General features: G+C 43.5%; 1 protein-coding gene across 6 annotated transcripts in view; it reads left to right on the forward strand.

Moving 5' to 3' along the window:
- The window catches only part of Sano (CABIT domain-containing protein serrano), a 169,553-nt gene that overhangs the window by 112,026 nt on the left and 37,990 nt on the right, over window positions 1-19,537 (forward strand). For all 6 annotated transcript variants that reach the window (XM_083043795.1, XM_083043798.1, XM_083043796.1 and 3 more), the window contains 2 exons: window positions 7,073-8,871; window positions 9,223-9,418. In XM_083043795.1, coding sequence (XP_082899921.1) covers window positions 7,175-8,871; window positions 9,223-9,415 — 1,890 coding nt within the window. In that variant the 5' untranslated portion in view covers window positions 7,073-7,174 and the 3' untranslated portion in view covers window positions 9,416-9,418. The remainder of the gene's footprint in view (window positions 1-7,072; window positions 8,872-9,222; window positions 9,419-19,537) is intronic.

Raw genomic sequence — 19,537 nt, forward strand, 5'->3', positions numbered from 1 at the left:
CTTATTATAAGCGCGAATTAATCAGTCAATCGCGGCGGGACTGCGCGTCCGATCAGAGTATTATCAGTGGAAAGCGTTATCGAATGCCTTATCTCGGATCCGGCAACGCATCGGAAGACGTCTTTATACTCAAAAAGCAAATCTGCTTCCTAAATTCTTAGTTTTATTTATTATTCTCTTTGACAATTGTCAGAGAAAATTTTATTCCTGTCATGCAATCACGGAAGTTTTTTGTCAAATAAATTCATCAAATCGATCTCGAGACCTTTGAAAATTAGTTTACGTCACCGCGGTGACACGTGTTTCATCGCGAAAGGTTTAACGAAACGTCTAACAGATTTTGTCGTTACTGAATTTCTCCCGCGGCAAATCGATTTGACATCGAGATCTTGCACAATTGGAAAGGTTGTCAGCGGTTGTGTATCGACAATTCTGCAGTCACCGGTTGTGCCTTGGTCGCTTTTCTACCGGACTTTCCAATTGATTTTGCGCTCCTATTAACGATTGCGCACGTGCGCTACTACGTAACGTATATCGACAGTGATGGTAGCGTGGAACAAATAGGCTTCGATTTGCCTATCCGCGGAATAATCCGAGTATCGAAGCTGTATCGAGCAAACGAGATCGCGCTCTTTCAATCGATCGATTGAAAACTCGACACGCGAGAAAGGAAATTACAGCCGCAAGATATTATAAGGATATTAATCATTCTCTCTTCCAGATAATATTTATATATTTCGAAAATATACACGCGAGAGAGAGATATACTATCAATCCAATCGTGGTACACGTTTTCTCTGCGTGTCAATACCATCAGACTTGTCGTAATGGCGTTTCGCTACACGACACGGTAGAATCCTACGGCATATATTGGCGTCGCGACGACGCGAGAAACACGTCGACGTGTCGCCCGCATCCTGGCTTAGCGGCGTAAAAGCGGCCACTAACGAACACGTGTGCACACGAGCACGCGGCCGCGGCAGTGTTAATGTACATTGCATAAAATATGACGAGACGAGGCGGTTGCAGGGTTCGTGCCATCCATTGCGAATAGCGGCTGCCGGTGCAGCGCACGGCTATGCGCTGCCCCTCGGTAAACACTGTCATTATAATTCAATTTAATATTAATTTGTACTCGTCCCTGCAAGCGGTGCTCATCCCGCGAGAGCGATCCGCTCCGGGAGAAGGTAGACGTGAAAAGATTGCGCGATCAACGCTCCCCGATGAAGACCTCGCAACTTTATCGTAAGGAAAGCGCGAATAATACCGAGAGGCGAAACACATGCGGACGGATGGATAAATAGATGGAATTATAGGCTCTTGTCGCAAATCGTTTGATATTACATGCTGGAAAAAATTGCAATTATTTTTTTTCAGAACCTGAGAAAATTTAATTGAAATTTTTTCAACTCAATTAATTTCATAAACTATAATAATATTTAGATAGATATTTCCAATTCGCGCGGTAAGTTTGATACCAGAGTTAACATAATTTAAATATAATTTAAGATTATATCTCTTATTGCTGATAATTCAAATACATGTTATGAGAGATAAGGGGGTACATAAATTTATATTTAAGAAATGTTTGTAAACAGTTTCTCGGAAAAGAAAAAAGTAAAAAGAAAGAAAGAGAATTGTTACAACCCGCTAAATCGAAGCTGACAAGTTGATCCGAGATGGACGACGTGCGACCAGTTTTTAAAGACGGGTCACCTTCCAATTAGCAATTATTGAGACGTTGGAGCGATCGGCGCGGAATTTTAAGGAGGCGGTTATTTCGTCTCGAGAGGCGAGACGGTCCTTCGCACAAAAATATTCGGTCTCGAGACGGTGCATCATCGCCAGATATATCGCAGACAAAATTTGCCTCGGCGAATGTCTTGAAATGTCATATTTTGAATACATAATTAATATATATTCATAAATATTGTGGAATAATTATCTCTCCGAGATTTCGCTTTTCTTCTGCAAATATTTAAAACTCAAACAGAAATTCTATCTGTCGATTACATAGACATCTTATATTTTTCAATGTTTTGAAAGCCTTATACTTGGCACACATTTAAACCAAGAGATACATGTGCAAAAGAGAAATGTTTATTAGGTCACCAAAAGTGAGAAACGTTGTCGAAGGTTGAGAACCGTGAGCCACAGGATGATGGATGGTGGCGTTCTTGCTTGTTCATGAGGAAGTTATTACGGTTTGCAGGAGGTGACTGCCGAGATGTGTAGAGAACAAGTCAAGGGTCGACCGTGGAAAAAGAGTAGAATGTCGCGCGAGCCCGATGGCACGCGGTCCCTCTCGAAAACTGCCCCCTCCGATTAAGTGAATCGGAGTAATTGGTTAATGATTGCTCCGGCAATCTCTTTGACCGACGATCCGTTTGCACGATCCGTCCTTTCTTCTCCTGAATCGTTCGAGTTACGCACATCTTTATTTTATTCTGATATATATTCTTCATATAATATCAGCTGATATATATTTTAACGTTACGTTATTGAGAGAAAGAGAGAGAACGTAAGAAGGTGTTAAATCAATCTTTTACGAGTTAATAGAGACAAATCCGCTTTGCGTAATCCGATCGTGTAAAATTACGAAAGCGCAAAGCTCGTCGGCGTGAAATTGAAAATGAACGGAACGGAGGTGATTGAGAATATAGAAAATTGCGATGCCGGATGCACGCGGCGAGCTACTTATCGACGCTCGTCGATCTTAATGACAATGTATACCGCTCGTCGCCCACCGATAGACAAACCGTGTCGCAACACGGTCCGACGTTTTCCTCTCTCGCTCTGCCAGCTGATTTATCGACGTGCCTTCGAATTATATGCTCCGCGGCTCTCGACGCCGCGCCGGGCGGCTTTCACCGACGACATCGTGTGCCCCTTTTGTCTCCTCGAAGGGGAGGGGGGGGGGGGTTTCGACACCGACCAATTGTTTTCGCTTCTAATCGCGAACATATCGTATCGCGTACATATCGATATGCGTAACGACGCGATCGACAGCGCGCGGCCCTTCGTCGTGTCGCTTTATCGCGGTCGTAACTATACTTCGCTAAGGAATGCGTGCCGTCTGCAAAAATCGATCGCGATCCGATCGGAGATCGGACGACGACTCGCGCGAATGACCGGTTTTTCATTGGAAGGACTGTACAGAAAATTCGACCGAATTGTCTAATTTCGCATTTATATTTTATATTAAAAATGAAAACTTTTGATACGCGTTAAGGAAGAAAAACTTGGCACGAAAAAATTGTTCTTTCTTTTTTAGAATTTTTAAAAAGCGCTCTTAATGTGTCTATGTCACGAAGTAATGCTGTAATTCGTTGAATTCGTAATGTTCCCAAGAATCCGTTTTCTCCATCCCCAGCCTAGCGGTTTCGCGGCCTGTTCTAAACCGGCCTGCGATTAACGCTCGCAATTTACCCGCGGAAGCCGCCGCCGCCGCCGCGACGCGACGTGCACTCGAAATGATTTATACGCGCTCCGTCTCTGTACGTGACGCGTCGTTTACCACCCGCTTTCCAGCGAAGATTAATTAACCCCGTGGCGTTTCGAGAAAGAGAGAGAGGGAGAAACGTGCTCCGCCTGGAGCGTACCTCGTGGGGGCGGCGCGGGGCCCCGCCGGCGCTTCGGTTTCTTAATCCAATTTCGTGGTGCATTAATCTAATTATGCCTAGGCATATGCACGTGACGTGCAACTATGCCGGTCGCACTGCTGGACCCGCTTTCGTAATGCAAAGGCGCCCGGACGTCGGGGAAGCTGTCGGGTATAGGCGAGAAACTTGTCCGCATGAGGTGCCCCAGAACTGTCGAAGAGAAATAGATAGATAGATAGACAGATGGAGAGAGATGATGTTTTAAAGATGCAATTTTCTTTCATAATTTGAAGTAAATTTACATCTTAGGAAAGAATTCGTTTAAATCGTGCGAAGAAAAACGATAGACTTTTCGCGAATTTATAAAAGAAGTGAAAATATGCAAGCTTGAAACGTTTTAATTGAAAAATTGATGAGAATTTCTTAAATGGAAATTAGAGAAAAATATATAAAAATACCTCGAATCAAATCTTCATAAGCTTTAAATGAAAAAAACATTAAAATATTAAATGCATGACATATGTAAGCTTCTATCGAAAAATTATTATTGCAATGTAGCGGATCGCGAAGTCGTCCGAGATTCGAGCGATGGGTTTGCTGGCGAAACTTTCGCTTCGACCTATTAGCGGGCACTAAGTTTCACATTAATTACATCATCTGTTTATCGGTTTCATAATAAGGATCACTCTTAGATGTAACCGCGGAAGTTCACGTGCACGCTCGCGCAAATAAAGTATCAGGGAGAAAGAAGGAACAAGAAAAATAAACGAGTATGTCGAATAACTTCCTAGAGGCACGCCTGTCACGAAGCCCCGGGTCATTGGTCACCTCGTTCTTATCTCGTATTGTCTGCGGCCCATCTTATGCACGGTGCCGTTGCGCGGTTCACCGTAAATGGAATTAATTCATCTATCAGCTTCGGGATTATATAGGAGTCGGTCCGAGGAGTAATAAAAGTCTTATCTTTAGGAAACGCATTTTTTCATCGACAGTTATCTCGTTATTAGTTATCGAAACAATTAATCGGGATGATTGCATTGGTCTATAATTATATATATATATATATATATATATATATATATATATATAAAATACTTAACAATTGATTATATTTGTAGGTATTCCAAGAAACTTTACAAAATCTCCATTTTTTGTTAACTGTATACATGTATGTATATAGAGAGTCATATAATGATTTATTCTCTTAATAACTATCCGCAACTTTCTCCACTAATTGAATATTATGCAAAACTGCATCAACTCAAAATTACAAAAAAATTGCATTTGAAATACAATTTATTCTAAACTGCTATTCGATGGATTAATTTATTTTTGCGTAACGTCGTTGAATTCTCACTTAGGTTTTACGAAAGAAAAAGAAATTTAATGACAGACGAATCGCCGTAAATCTGCGAGTAAAATGTAGCCTCGAAATTCCCGCTTCTTCTATCCAGACTTATTGTCTGACTTGCTGCCAGAAGCGCGTTAAAACTTTGTTGCAGCTGTGAAACAATGTGCTTTAAAACTTGGAAAGCGATCCGCGCGGAATCGTTTAATCCAGATTATCATGTAATATTCGCCGGGCACCGAGTCACGAGTTACTTTTCCTCCAAAAGGAGATTCTCTCTGGAGAAATCCGAAACAATCGTCGACACGCCCATTCACGTACACCTATATACAAGTTTATATACGCTTCGTTAGGTAACGGGCAATGTGTTTCGCTGGGTGCAGATCGTCATAATGTAACGTGATAATCGTGAGCTATCGTGGTTATAAACTACTACTATGAGCGAGTCTCGTCAATATCGACAAATCCGCTTCGTAAAGCATGCAGACGTTCTTTTATTAGAATTGCATATATGTATTGACAAATCTTTATTGTAATTTTAATCGTAATCTTTTTTTATTATAACTCTTGATATATCTCAGTTCTTCTTTTTGTCAAAGTAAAAAATTATATAGTTAAATAATTTGATATAATTTAAAATTATATAATATAATTAATAATTTTATATTTTATTATGAGTTTTATAATTATTATATTTTATTATATACGTATAGTTTAATAGTAGAAATTCAAATACAGCAAAAATTATGTTCCCAACATTTTAAATCGCAATCTTATAAATGCAACGTTCCGCTTATTATTTGATCATTTACGACGTAAATATAGCTTTGACATATAATAGAGGACGCATTAAATTTTTTACATTATTTTACGAACCAGTTTACTTTTTTTGTCGCTATTCGCTGACCGTTTCCGTGTCGATCAACGCAAGTCGTGAAACCATTTATCTATAATATAATATCGTGAATCGCGCATTGCACGACTATTAGACTCACGACCGTTACTTTCCATGGATGAGACTCTCTTCGGAGAAATCCCCGAAACAATCGTAGACACACCCATCAACGTACAATATATGCAAACCCATTGTGTCTAGTTAGATAACTCGCAACAATGTTCTGGACTATGCAGATGTGTCGCATAAATATCCATATAGTACATCTGTTATTCGTCGCGCTATTTACAAATTTACATGATTCTTCACTTCTTTATTTATATTTCTATAGAAAACATTTTAAGGAGCATGCTTATTTTATTCTCTTTTGTAGACTATTGAATTATGATTACATGAAGTGATATTTTATATCGAAGAAAACTATGATCTCATTCTTTTAGATATACGCTTAGGTACTTGATCAATTTTGCGCGAGGTTTTCCCTTCATCATTTCCCATCTCATCGTTCTAAATGACGAACTAGGAAGTAACGGAGGCACTGCCCACGATACGTGATTACCTGCCATTCGTAGGTTTTGAGTGGTGACCGCCCTTGCTGCGGAAATTATGAAACCGGTCCGTAATTGAAACTTGACTAATGACACGACGGGTCATTGCGTATATTATTATAGAGCCATGGATTGGCATTAGAGCTCCTCGCGCAGGTACCGGACGCTTCACGGAACCGCAATAGTGCTCCACGTGGGAAAGGATGCATTAAAAGTGCATCAAATGCGCTGGTGGGGAAGTAGTGGCGAGCGGTGCCGAAAGGCAAGCATTCGTCTGTCGAAATTAACATGGTAAAGGCGGGCGTACTTTCGCGCAACAGAGATTAGCTGTACGAGCTCCAGCATAGTAGATGCTTGAATACTAATTATTATCATCATCTACATATTTTACTAGATCTAAAGATGAGCGAATAGGGCGAATAAGTAGAGCTAAATTATAGAGATACTTTATACATACGCATCACGCACATTTTATAAAATAATTCTTTATTAAACCACAAATTTATTTTAATATAAATATTAATCAGAGAAATTCTTATAAAATTCTTTCCATATTATATTATCCCACGATTACCATGATTTTCAGGGTAAATTCTAAGAGAAAATTTTCTCCTTATTATACCCGCCTAAATGTAGCGTGAAAGTATTACTTAAAGCACGATCGTCCTCGTGTCCACAGATGGAGCATAGAGGCGCGCCGCGCGGGCAGCAGGAGCAGCAGTAGCGTTCAGCTATCGTCGGGGACCTGATCGGGCCCGATCTCGCGCCCGGGAGGGGGGCGATGGCCGCGACCGACGGTCAGATCATCGTCGCGGCGGCACGCTGGGCCGAGGAGGCGACGTATCTGCGCGAGTTCGTCTCCAAGTATCGTCTGCCAGCCGTGATCAAGATCACCAAGGGCCAGTACGGCGGACTGGGCGTGCCGACGCTACCGGCGCCGAGTTTACAAAGCACGGCGCTGCTGATATCGGCCGGCCGTCGGCGTAAAATCGTGGCGCAGGCGGTGAAGATCAAGGAGGGCCGGCGGGTGGTCGGCGTGGGGCCCAGACTCGCGATACCGGATTCGTACGCGGGCTACTTCGAGATTCTGAGCGAGGAAGGTCGCGCGGTGCGCGGTATCGAGTCGGTGAACGAGCTGTCGCGTAGATGTCCGGAGGAAGGTGCTCTGGTGCGGGAGACGGTGCGCGCGATCGCCTGTCGGGTGGACGACGATTCGGGGATCGTGGTACCGGAGGGTACGAGAACCCTAGCCGCCGGCGAGACGATCCTCACCGTCGGCGAAGTGGCGTTACCCGGTCGCGGTCGATTTCTGCGCTGCGTGGACTGTCGCGGCGACAGCGTGCTGCTCGGGATGGATCAACGCGGCCGCTTCAGCGCCCTGGCGCGCGAGGACAACATCAGCGGCGTACACACCGCCAGGGCGCTTCTCAGCAAGCGTTTGCCGCTCACCGTGAGACTGGTGCACGGCCAGCCGCCGCGGGGGCTTAAATCGTCGTCGCAGTTCGTGGCCGAGTTGAGGCTGCTGTCGACCTTCGAGGAGGAGCACGTGTTCGCGCTCCCGTTGCAAAGAGAAGGCGCGGCCGTGGCGCTACCGCTCGCGGCGCCGCTCAAGCTGGTGAAGGCGCGGAACGAGGAGGCCCTAAGATCGATGCAAGAGTTCACGAGGCTGGTGGAACGCGCCTCCCGTTTGGTCGCCGACGTGGCCGATCGAGCGCACGTGCTGGACGGTCGTCTGGGCGAGGGCAAGTCCTCGAGGCAGAGAAGCGGCTCGGGTTTTCTCAGGAGACCGTCGAGCAACTCGGATCACGCGCCGCTAGGTCACCATAGAAACAGCAGCGCCGGCCATCACCATCATCATCATCACTATCACAGCAACAACGGCCATCAGGTGTCTTCCGGCCACTCGGGTTATCGGGACGAGAACAGGATACCGCCGTCATCGTCGGCCTGCACGGAGGAGTATGACGAGATCGATCAGATATATGACTACGTGCGCGGTTTCGCGCCGTTACCGAAGAGCGTCAGGTCGCCGTATGAGATTCCTCTCGTCGCCGCGGGTCAAGGCTCGACCCCGCCATTGACCCCGGTCACGGTGACGATCGCGCCCTTGCTCGACGATCGACCGGAACCGCCGCCGATCGAGACGATACCAACGAAGAAGATCCAGGCGGAGAAACGGACGAGGCGCGCGGTCAAGGAGGCGCCGCAGCCGCGGGTGGAGAAGCCGCCTCTGGCGAAGCTGTACGTGAAGAACAGCGGCACTCAACGTGGACGTCCGTTAATGAGGCAGAAGAGCGCGTCGCCGTTGAAGGAAACGCCGCCGGGTTACAAGGGCGGTTCACCGCTCTTCAATATACGCTACAAGAGCCTGACGAATCTCCAACAGGCCATGGAACTCGACGGCACGCTGGACTCGAGTCACTCGGGCGGAAGGACGTCGGGAGATTCCGGCGCGGGCGCCAAATTGCCAGAAAAAAGGTACGTCGAATAAATTGTCGAAATATATTTCTCATTTGTTCTTCCTTTATTTGAAAAAGCAATCTTTCTCTCTATTTCTGTGATAATATTATACATATATAAAAAAGCATTTTCTTTAATCCCTTCTATTACATATATAAAAAATCTATTAAGTAAAATGATTTTAATAATTATTTTTATAATTGAATTATTCATATCATATACATGCACAGACAAAGTAACTTTAATGCATATATTTATTTATGTCTTTAATTATTAGTTGTCAAAGTATAGCGTGTTGACGTTTGATTGGTCAGTAATATTCATGGCCAGCATTTATCATATTCTTCGATATTGCTTGATGAATTATAGATCGAGACGTTTAAGCAGACCGCGATCGCTGACAAATTTAGTCTGGGAGCTACGAGGTGGAAGCGGTCTTGGTTGCACGAGACCGGAAACTCCGCCGCCTGTCACGACTGCACCGCTGCCACCGACTAAATGTGGGCCACGTCTAGCTGTCACTGTTGTAGCACCGCGACGTGTCGGCACGCTCTACCTCTAACTCGTGAGTAACATATTATTTTTTTTAATTTTCTCGTCTTTTAGATATTTTTAATTTTTCAAATAACACGTATATACTTGGCGCAGACAGAAAAAATATGCGAAAAAGAAGCAATTTTTGTTGTTTCACGTGCATAGATATTATGCGAAAGATTGTGGGATCGCTCCCACAAATACGCTCTTGCAAAATAAAAAGCATTGCGCAACTAATTGTAAGATCAACTTCCGTTGTATCTTTAAGAAAAATTGCAAGCGGTGCTCTCGAATTGAAACATCGCGTGCGCGGCCATTTTCTGAGCGTTCTTTTTCTTCTTCTCCTTCGTGCGAGCGATCTTCGTTTCCCGTATTTCAGCCAGATGATACGCCGCCGAGCGGCAAGTCTATTTGTCGAACGGGCGGACATGCACATTGTAATTAACTGTGTCGATGAAAATACCGGTTACGACGTAGTTACAACGTACTTTGGCCGAGGAGGGAGGACTGAATCGTTAAATTCGCGGGACCGATCTAGGATAGGCAGGATGATCTTTCAACGGGGCGTTTTACTAGACATTATAAGAAACGCGCAACGCTCTTTACTTCCCTATTGCCATAAGTTCTTATTCATTTAATCGCTCCCCCTCGCCGTTCTCGATAATCATCAACGACGTCTAGGAAATGCACCTGTCCGCGAACGATTAAGGAAGTTCTTGCGATTACTGCCAATTACAATCCACGGATAGATCTATTCTTAATCGTAATCGGATTCGGATACAGAGACACGCAAAACATGTCTGACTTGAAAGACTGATTACAATAGTAATGTTCTAATTTTTTTTCTTTGTTAAAATTATTTCGACTTTATAATACGGATCATTATAATCAACGTAAAATTTGCAATTATATAATTATCATCTACATATCACAATTTAATAAAATCAAATTATTTTAAAAAATATATAAAATATTTTTTCTAATCTATATAATTTTTAAGAAAATTGCTTATTAAAAATTTTTAATTGTCCACAACGAGCCTCAACGACGTGTTACGACAGTCTTACATCATCAAGCGGATATTGTCAAACCGGTTAACGTACGATATTGCACGCGTATATCAAGTGTCTCGTAGAATGAGATGCGGCGCGAGGATGTAATTTTCTTGGACGCGATCGTCTCGCTGCTCATTCCTCCGTCCGCTAATCCGCCGATGATAATCGACAGCGACAGCGAGAGATTGAAAGCGTTTCTTTCGTCACGGGTCTGGTTCTGCATCGTACATACATCGGGCGACAACGAGGCATTTGCGGGAGGAAATTAAAATTCGCGTTAAGCTTCCTGCCGTATATATGCATCCGCAATCCAGTCGGAGTATATGTATATACCGATTGGTATTTCTCAGTCGTGGAAATTAGCAAGGTTTACGCGGGTTAATCCTCCGTAGCCTGACTTCTCTCTTCTTCTTTTTCTTTCTCTCTTTCCTTCGGTTGCGGGTGCCATTTAGCGACGACTAAATGCCTCACCTTCGCGAGAGGGCGGCTCTCGCTCGGTGGAAACTCGAGACGGAGAACGGAGAGAAAAAGGAGGAGGAGAGATAGTTCAACGGTGGACAGCCTCCGGGTATATAACATCATCCGTGCTCGATGCAGCGCTATAATAGCCCCGGTTCGCTTCGCGGTGCCGCTCCGTGAGCGGAATTAAACGAGACCAGGTTCAACGGCTGGACACAAACCGTGGCTTCCGGTCCCACCGCGCGTCCTGTCCTCCGCCCGCCTGCTCGACCACGTATTATGAAAATTATGATTGTATGAAGGGCGCGCGATTTCATCGATCGCACCGTACAAAGCGAACGACTTCCGATAACGCAATCGGCGACGATCGTACATCCGGTACAGCCGGATCGTTTATAATCTGATAGCATGGCACGCATGTTATACTCGCGAATAGATCGAGTACTGATTTCTTTGGTAATTTTACACACAAAGTGGTTCAATATTTTCGAATGTCAACATCCAAGAAAGATCTCTTGATAAGTTTTAGATAAAAATTCTTAAAGAGAGTCTACGCAGTTTCTCACGCATGTACGCTAACGCATGTCTGCGTTAACCATAATTTAACCGATTCCCTGCCTTCTTCCAGTTTATAACTGTGTGTGACTATAATTTGACAAGAAAGGAAGATTTAGTTAGAGAACTGCGATTAGCGCGAGAGAGCGATTAACCCGAACGAAACTGGCCGGCGAAACCGGACTGCGAGCGAAAAGAAATTCATACGTGGGAAAATACGCGCGATGATTCCGCAACGAGAGCGGGTTTCGTAGAAGAAGGAATAAGGTTCAGGCCGCGCGTCTCTCTTTCTCATTAAACGCTCACGTTGCGTCTTCCCTCACCTGGACGATTAAAGTTGGAAATTCAGATCTCGCGGCGCGAATTTGCGGTTTTCTCTCTGTAACATTAATTTCGGCGCCGCCTTTCTCCGACGCGACTCTTGACTGGCTCGCGTATTCTAAATTACCCGGCCGTTCTTGTCACTTGCGGCTATCCGCAAGAGAATCGTCGCCGCGTCATTTTCACGTATATTTTATAATGCCCGTAAACGCCACGCTACGAAATTACCAGGTGTCTCCTGGAAGAAACGAGAGTGCTCGTCTCGTAACCGTCCCTCGGCCGCTAATTAATTAACGCGGATCGAGAAAATACGATATTCCCTCTCTCTTTATCTCTCTGATCCTGGTCTCCTCGAAGTGAATATCCGACGGTGGTAAAAGACGACGGCGAAGCTCCTCCGGGATCACCCGAGAATAAACGGCGCACGTTTACGGTTACTCACGTTAAGTCGCGTCATGGGAGGAGATGGGGGGAAATCATCGTTGCCGATAATTAGAAAGTAATCACGCCGTGGCTTTTCGCGTGCGACGTACAGAGAGAAAGAGAGAGAGAGAGACCATTATCTCGAAAATTGCCGGGTGTGCACCACCCTGTATCCCTGAAGCCCTCTCTCGCCTGCGCCGTCGACGACGTTGATTAATATCAACGAATTCCTCCGCGCGTTCGTGTGATTACGCTCGTGGCGATATCCACGAACGGCTCTACGTAGGTACGTCGGTTAACGCCCGTGCCCGTGCTTGACATGCGACGACGCGCCGAACGTGGTATTACGCGCGCGAACCAAGATTCTCGGCGTCTCGGTCACGTAGATATCGCGTCTCACGGCCGCGCGATAATATTAAAGCCGATCTATATTCATCGGACGCGGTCCCTCGCTCCCGTTTGCCTGAGATTCCGAGACGCTCGCAACGAGTTCGACGCTTCGACGATCATCTTTAAAATTGCTAGGCGTCCTTGCCTGGGCGCTTCGTGCCGCGAACGTAGCCCGCGTGTTCGCTTGTTAGGGTGTTTCGAGAGGCACGATCGCCTCGATCGTGCCTTCAAGAGCGTCATAATGCAAACTCGATGCTTCGACTTGCACGATTTATAGTAGATTTAACCCACGCCTGACGCAACGTGTGTATAACGTGGCTGCGATAACTTGGGGAAGTGTAGAAAAAAGAAATTATTTTTATTTTACAATTCAAATTTATATAGATAGTATAGATTTTTTAACATCAAATAGATGAGATAAAAAATTATATATTATATAAATATATAATTTTTTATCTCATCTATTTGCTGTAAATGAACGTGTATGGAGACGTGTGTTTAGCGCTCGCTGCATTCGTTGCTTTTCGCTTTCTTCTAACCAAAACCATGCATATTTATCGTATCCCCGGTTACATTGCATGCAAATTACGAGCGACGTTCGGCTCTGCGGCCACGTCTCTTCGTTATTCCGTTCCATTGTCTGCCTACATCCTTTCTTCCTGGATAAATGCCGTCCCGACGTGGTTCACGTGCGTCGCGCTTGTAGACCCACCGTCCTGAGTCATCATCCGATGAATTTTTTCACCTATTTACTGTCGTCTAAAACCATCTACGTACCCGAGATGGTCGCATGTCGAGAGACGACGAGACAACAGCGAGAATGAAAGAAAGAAGTAGGAAAAGAATATTATGAAAAGACTGCGTTGTCAGCTGCTGCTTCATCTCGAAAGCTCTCACTTGAAACTCACGCCCACGTGAATGACGCGATGTGTACTTGACTAAAGGATGCGTCCTGCATTATGTTTCATCTATACACATTCTATAACTAATATGAGTTTTAAATTTTATAATTTTTTTATTAAATAAAAAATCGAGGATTTTGTTAAATTAAAACTTCAAAAAAAAACAAAAAAAAAACAAATAATGAAATTTTTTTTTAATTTTAGTTTTAAGTAGACTTAAATTACAAGTAGGTTTCGCTTAAGTGCATATATAGAAGTGCAATTTCGATCAAGCGAGAGAGCGGTGTTTTCCTGTTTTCGAGAAAGACGATCTGTTTATGAGACGATGTGATTGAAATTGAAACTCTTCGCGCAAGGATGCGTGTAAAAAAATATTAATTAATCATGAACATGGTCATTAATAAAACTTGTATCTCCAATCGAGAGAATGAAACGAAAAAGTCGATAAACAAGATTAATACTTGCTGTCGTGTTTATAAGGTGTTTCTCCTAAAAACCTAGAATATTATAATGATTTCTCTGATCTTATCACGGTACGCTTGAACATTACGTCAACAATACAAAAGAATGATAAAAATAGATTATTAAAAAGTCGCGAACGCTTGAATTCAAAATTTAATCGCATTATCGCATAATCGGAAAATATAACGAGCCTCGAAACTCGAGTTTAAACGTAATGAAAAAGTTTTAAGTAATTTGTAATAAATAACTACGTTGCACACACATTGCATCGCGCGAAAAGAAAAGGATAATAACACGTTGGAGAAACTCGCTCCTTAAATTGGCAAATTTACTATGAGAGACCGAGGCGACAAACCGCGGGTCACGCTTCGCCTACGGAAAAGGGTTCGGGGGACTCGATGAATTACGCAAGAGCACGTCAACACTTTGTTTCTCGCGTCGGTAATTTTCTCCGCGAAAGCGAAGCAAATCGATGGCATTGTCGGCGTGCCTCACGCCCACGTATCTCCGGATGCGTGCAACGAGAGGTAAAAGTACATATATGCGCTTTGAAAATGCGTACGTACTCGCATCTCGTGTAACTTATAATTGGTTTACAGCGGTAGTCGGACGGTAAATGAACCCGCGGAAAATAGAGAAATGAAGGCAGAAATACCTGTCTGTGAGCTGCTTTTGGAAGAAAGAAACAAAAAAAGACATTTTTTATTTTTATTACATTTCTATAACGTATCAGAAGACTGTATCGCAGTTGCAATATAATAATACATCAGTAATATTGATTAATAAATTAACAAATTAATAAATTCTTGCTCGTTTGAAGCTGTAATATGCATGCACTCGAGATCGGTCATTAGCGAAGCGCGGAAAAAAGAGCTAAGTAGAAATATCGTTATCTAGTCAGCCATCGAGTCCGAATCGACGATGCATATCGCGTCTCCACTGTTTATCTAAATTTAATACGTGTTTCATAATATTTTTGTGAGTGATCTATTTTATATATACATAGCATCAGACATTTGTGTACGTATTAATTATTATAATCTAATCGCAATAATTATATTTGAATTTAAACTAACTTGAGGAGTAAAATTATCTGTCAAAGATATATATCGCATAATTACGTATAAATATTAATTTATATAGATTAGTTTTATTAGGTCAATATAGTTTATATTATACGAATACACGCATACATAGATTAACATTCTTGTCGGTTGCAATATAATAATACATCAGTAATATTGATTAATAAATTAAAAAATTAATAAATTCTTGCTCCTTTGAAGCTGTAATATGCATGCACTCGAGATCGGTCATTAGCGAAGCTTGGAAAAAAGAGCTAAGTAGAAATATCGTTATCTAGTCAGCCTTTTTCTCGAAACTTCTCGCCCGTTGTAAGTACGTACGCTCGTATGCGTGTATCTATTTTATGAGTCTCTCTACTCATTCGAGTAGAGTAGAGAATTCGCAGCCCCGAGACTAAAACAAATTTTTCTCTTTTCGCTTATTCTTGCTCTCCGACCGCAGCTAGGTAGCCAGTGTCCACGATAGTGCATCTACGCGTATGTAAAATTACGGATGAGCTTGTCGGCACACATATATAATTCGCGCGCCCGCATAGTATAGTATATTATATACTATACCCAAGTACAGTATATACGCAACACACAGTAGTATTGCAACGAACACTCGCGGGCTTTTTGCAATGCACGCACGTGTACGTGTGCGTGCATAGAAGCGCGTCTGTGCGTGGGCGGAGACCAGTAGCCGACTCACCGCACGGCCGGTTGATCGGCCTGTTGGACCGTGACGTGCCAACCACTACCACTTTATTATTACTACTGCACTCTAGTAATGCTTTAGTAATGCTTTGCGTTCGGCTCGCCGTGCACTTCTCCACGGATCCACGCGGGAGGAGAGTTCCCCTCGTCTCTTGCCGGGCGGCGACTCACCGTGAGTAGCATACCGCGTCCAGATAACGCAAACGTATATGTATGTACATATGCGTTTGTATGTGCGCAAAATTGCCCAGGGTTTATTACACTTGGACCGATGAAATTGTGCATGCGCCGTTCGTTACGCATCTATCTCTACCTACTCGAGTACCCATCGGTCGACTGGCAGGAAAGTACTTGACGTGTTGTCGGAGAAATTCGCGCGGATGAAGCGGAAAGTACGATGGAAGGGAATATTTTCTAAAGTTTCAGTATTTTTTTTTTCAAGTATAATTAAATTATATAGAGACAAAAAACATGCTTTATTATCTTACGAATTTACACAATACTGATTCTCTCTAACTAGAATATTTTAAGAGGGAAACCTATATCAAGAGATATTAATTTTTCATTTACAAACGATTAAAAATGAAGAATAGGATTTTATAGATTTTTATCGATTTCAGGAACTCGAGTAGATAGGAATATTTATATACTTTAATTAATTTAATTTTACTGCGAATGTCAGTTGCAGCCTAGATTATAGTCTTATCATTCCGCGCGCCCGATGCACTTTCTGTCGGCGCTATTTTTCTCTCTCGTTCACCGCGTGTACAAATTCGCCGTCGTTTTATTTACGCCGGCTCTCGTCGTGGAAAACGTGTGCATCGCACACGCGTTCCGTTAGAACGTCTACCTTATAAACTATCGCCGTGGTCAGGCAGTTCGAGCCTTGCTAAGCTGACCGCGCGCGATCAGCCCGTATAGCTGTCCGAGTGAAATTATTTGCAATGCGCGACGGAGAGAGCTCCGGTTATACTAATTTATAATACTGCAAACGAGACTTGATAGAATCCATTTGCTCGGAGTAACGCACGGATCGTGTACGTCGCGCGGGCTGAAGCGAAACGAGGACATGCAGCGAAATATTACTTTGACGCGATAGCGCGAGAATAAACTGGTATCTCTCTCGGTGCTGCGTGTCTGTGTGTACGTGTGGCTGCGTACGATCTTTATAAAATTATTTCGAAACCGAGCGTGATATTAATAACTCGAAATTAGCGAGAGCAAACAAAACGAGCGAGCGTGATCATGTCTCATTAAATTGCGTACGTACGAAGACTCGGCATGGAAAGTGGGCTATAAACGGTCAGAACAGAAATCTCGGAATAAGGTAAACGATGCTTATTTAGCACGCGGAGAATTATACGCATGAAAAGATAATCTCTGCATTCTTGATTTTGTGTATTATAAATTATTCGACGTCTGACGTTTAATATAGCGTTTTACAATCTAATTGGGACTCTTGGCGCAAAAAGGAGAAAAAAGTTACTCGTGCCATTTAGCAGAAGAGCGCGGATTTTGCGGGAAAGAATCCAAGGTCCTTTGTATATATACATATATGTGTACGTATAGCTTATATGCATCTCAGGCAAGGATTTCTGCTTCACTCTTGTTCTTGCGTAATCGGCCGCGATGCATCTGCATTCAGCATCTGCATCCCGATCGGAGGTCGATGCGGAACGAGAGCTCGACTCTCTCATCTCGATACCCGTTTCTCTCTCGTCGTAATACTCTCTCGCGAACGCGCGCGCCCCGCTTTTACGATCTAATCTCTTCTTCTACTCTCACCTTCGATCGCGTTCGCTCGTTTACGGGACCGGGAGAGGAGCAATTCGCCCCGTGGTCTCTCGATACACCTTCGCGAGAGCGCTATAGCTCTCGATCCCCGTCGACCGGTTTTTCGTCGTAGATGCAGCCGCGTATAAAATCGCGCGAGAAGAGGCAGGCGGATATGGTGGTTGCCACCGATCCAGAAGTAGCTGCAATCGGACGGAGAAACGCCATGGTCCTCCTTCTCCTCTAACTGCATATATGCTACGAATCGCGACCGACTTGATGTTTTACGACCGCCCGTGAAATCAAACTGCGTGCGGTGTTTGCGATGCGGTTGCACCGGCCAGTGCGTTTTTTTATCGCCGGACCGTCGATCGAAGACGAACGAAGGGCCCTCGTTTCTCGCGGCCGCGAAAGCCGCTGATTAGCGAGATATTGCGGAAATATCTGTCGCTGCATATTGCGGAAACATCCGCGTAAGTTGTCGCTAGTGAAACTCGCGAAATAGACATACGTATACTGTCGCATATAATTGCATATAGTTTCTCTCTTTCAAACTTTTACTCTTTCAGTACCACATTTTAAGAGTAGAAATGTCATATTACAAATTTCGCATTTGATTGAATTTTAAATTTGTGACAGCATAATTGTACGTTTTTAAAGAATATTTTCATGTAAACGAAACTTTCATAAATTATATTTGATCGTTTCATTAAATTAAGAAAAATACATATAGAAAATTATGTCGCTTGTTTGGCGATTATTACGAAAGACATTTAAAAAAGCGTTTTATAATCTTTTATTGCTTGTGTAATAATTGCGCGATCGGAGTAATTGATAAAATAATTGATTAGTCATTTCTTGCATTTGTAATACGATCGATGCGTATTTAGCTCTCTCTCGACGAAACATTATGACTTCATAACAATTTCTTGTTGGGTATAGAACGCGGGAATAAATTATATACGGCATCGGATTATACATTGGAATTTCTACCGAGCGCGATTTCGTTCGCTACCGATAAATCATACTCGCGGTTGTGTACGTCAGTAGATCGAGATTTTACGGCTTTTTGCGAAAAGTGCACGAGCGTGATAACAGTATTTAGATGGTTCGCTCGAGCAGCTGCGAGCTGCGAGACGGTTTTTCTTCTCGCTCAGCAAAACGGAATCGCCCCTTTCGCGAAGTGCACTTGGATGACGCGTGCGCATAGATTCACGTCGCGATTAATATCGCAGGAAGTTACAAAATGACTAATCGTTTCGTACAAACGATCAAACTGTCACGACCGCGACCGTGATCAAGATAGCCGGCCATTAACTATCTTATGACAAAGGTAATGACGCTAATAATTCTTTGCGCGGCTTATACGAGACGATATTGATCTCACTTCTGTATGACTCTCGCGCCAATAAAAGAGGATCTCGAAGGGCGCATCGCATCTCTCGTGCGATAGTAACAATATATTTATATATACTCGGCCTGTGTAGGTAATTCCGCAGGGATTCGTTCATTCATTCCGCAAAGCATTCAGCCGTGCCGTATGTCAATTCTGTCAAGCGCGTTCGATACCGGCAACTAATTTCCCATTGAGCCGTTTAACAGCGATTATATTGACGCGATACAGTCTGGCAGAATATTATTCCATTATATCCTTTTATCCTCTAGAATACTAATTTTAATTTTTAAATACATACCATTTTTTAAGAAAAAATAAATTTAAAAAAAATCAAATTAAAAATCTTAATGGCTGTATCACCAGCTGATGTCCAACCACAAACATCTTAGACGTCTCGAAGGCCACTCTTCGAAAATCCGGCATTATATTGCATCTTTTGTCCTCATTCGCGCGAGGAGCTCGAAAATCCCTCAAGCTGAGGAAGAGCACCGTCGCAGGATCGTTCTCTCGGTATTCTTGCGAAACGCGCAACAGCGGTTCCAAGAAGCGTACAGATTGGTGGGTGGTCTCCATTCAAAGATGTTTACGACTGTCGTGGCAAAGTGGCTGTGCGCTTCACGGAGCCTGTGCGAG

The sequence above is a fragment of the Prenolepis imparis genome, unplaced genomic scaffold, assembly GCF_030444845.1.
Source record: "Prenolepis imparis isolate NDT839.2.m4 unplaced genomic scaffold, iyPreImpa1.0 SCAF_8, whole genome shotgun sequence".
NCBI classification, from domain to species: Eukaryota; Metazoa; Arthropoda; class Insecta; order Hymenoptera; family Formicidae; genus Prenolepis; species Prenolepis imparis.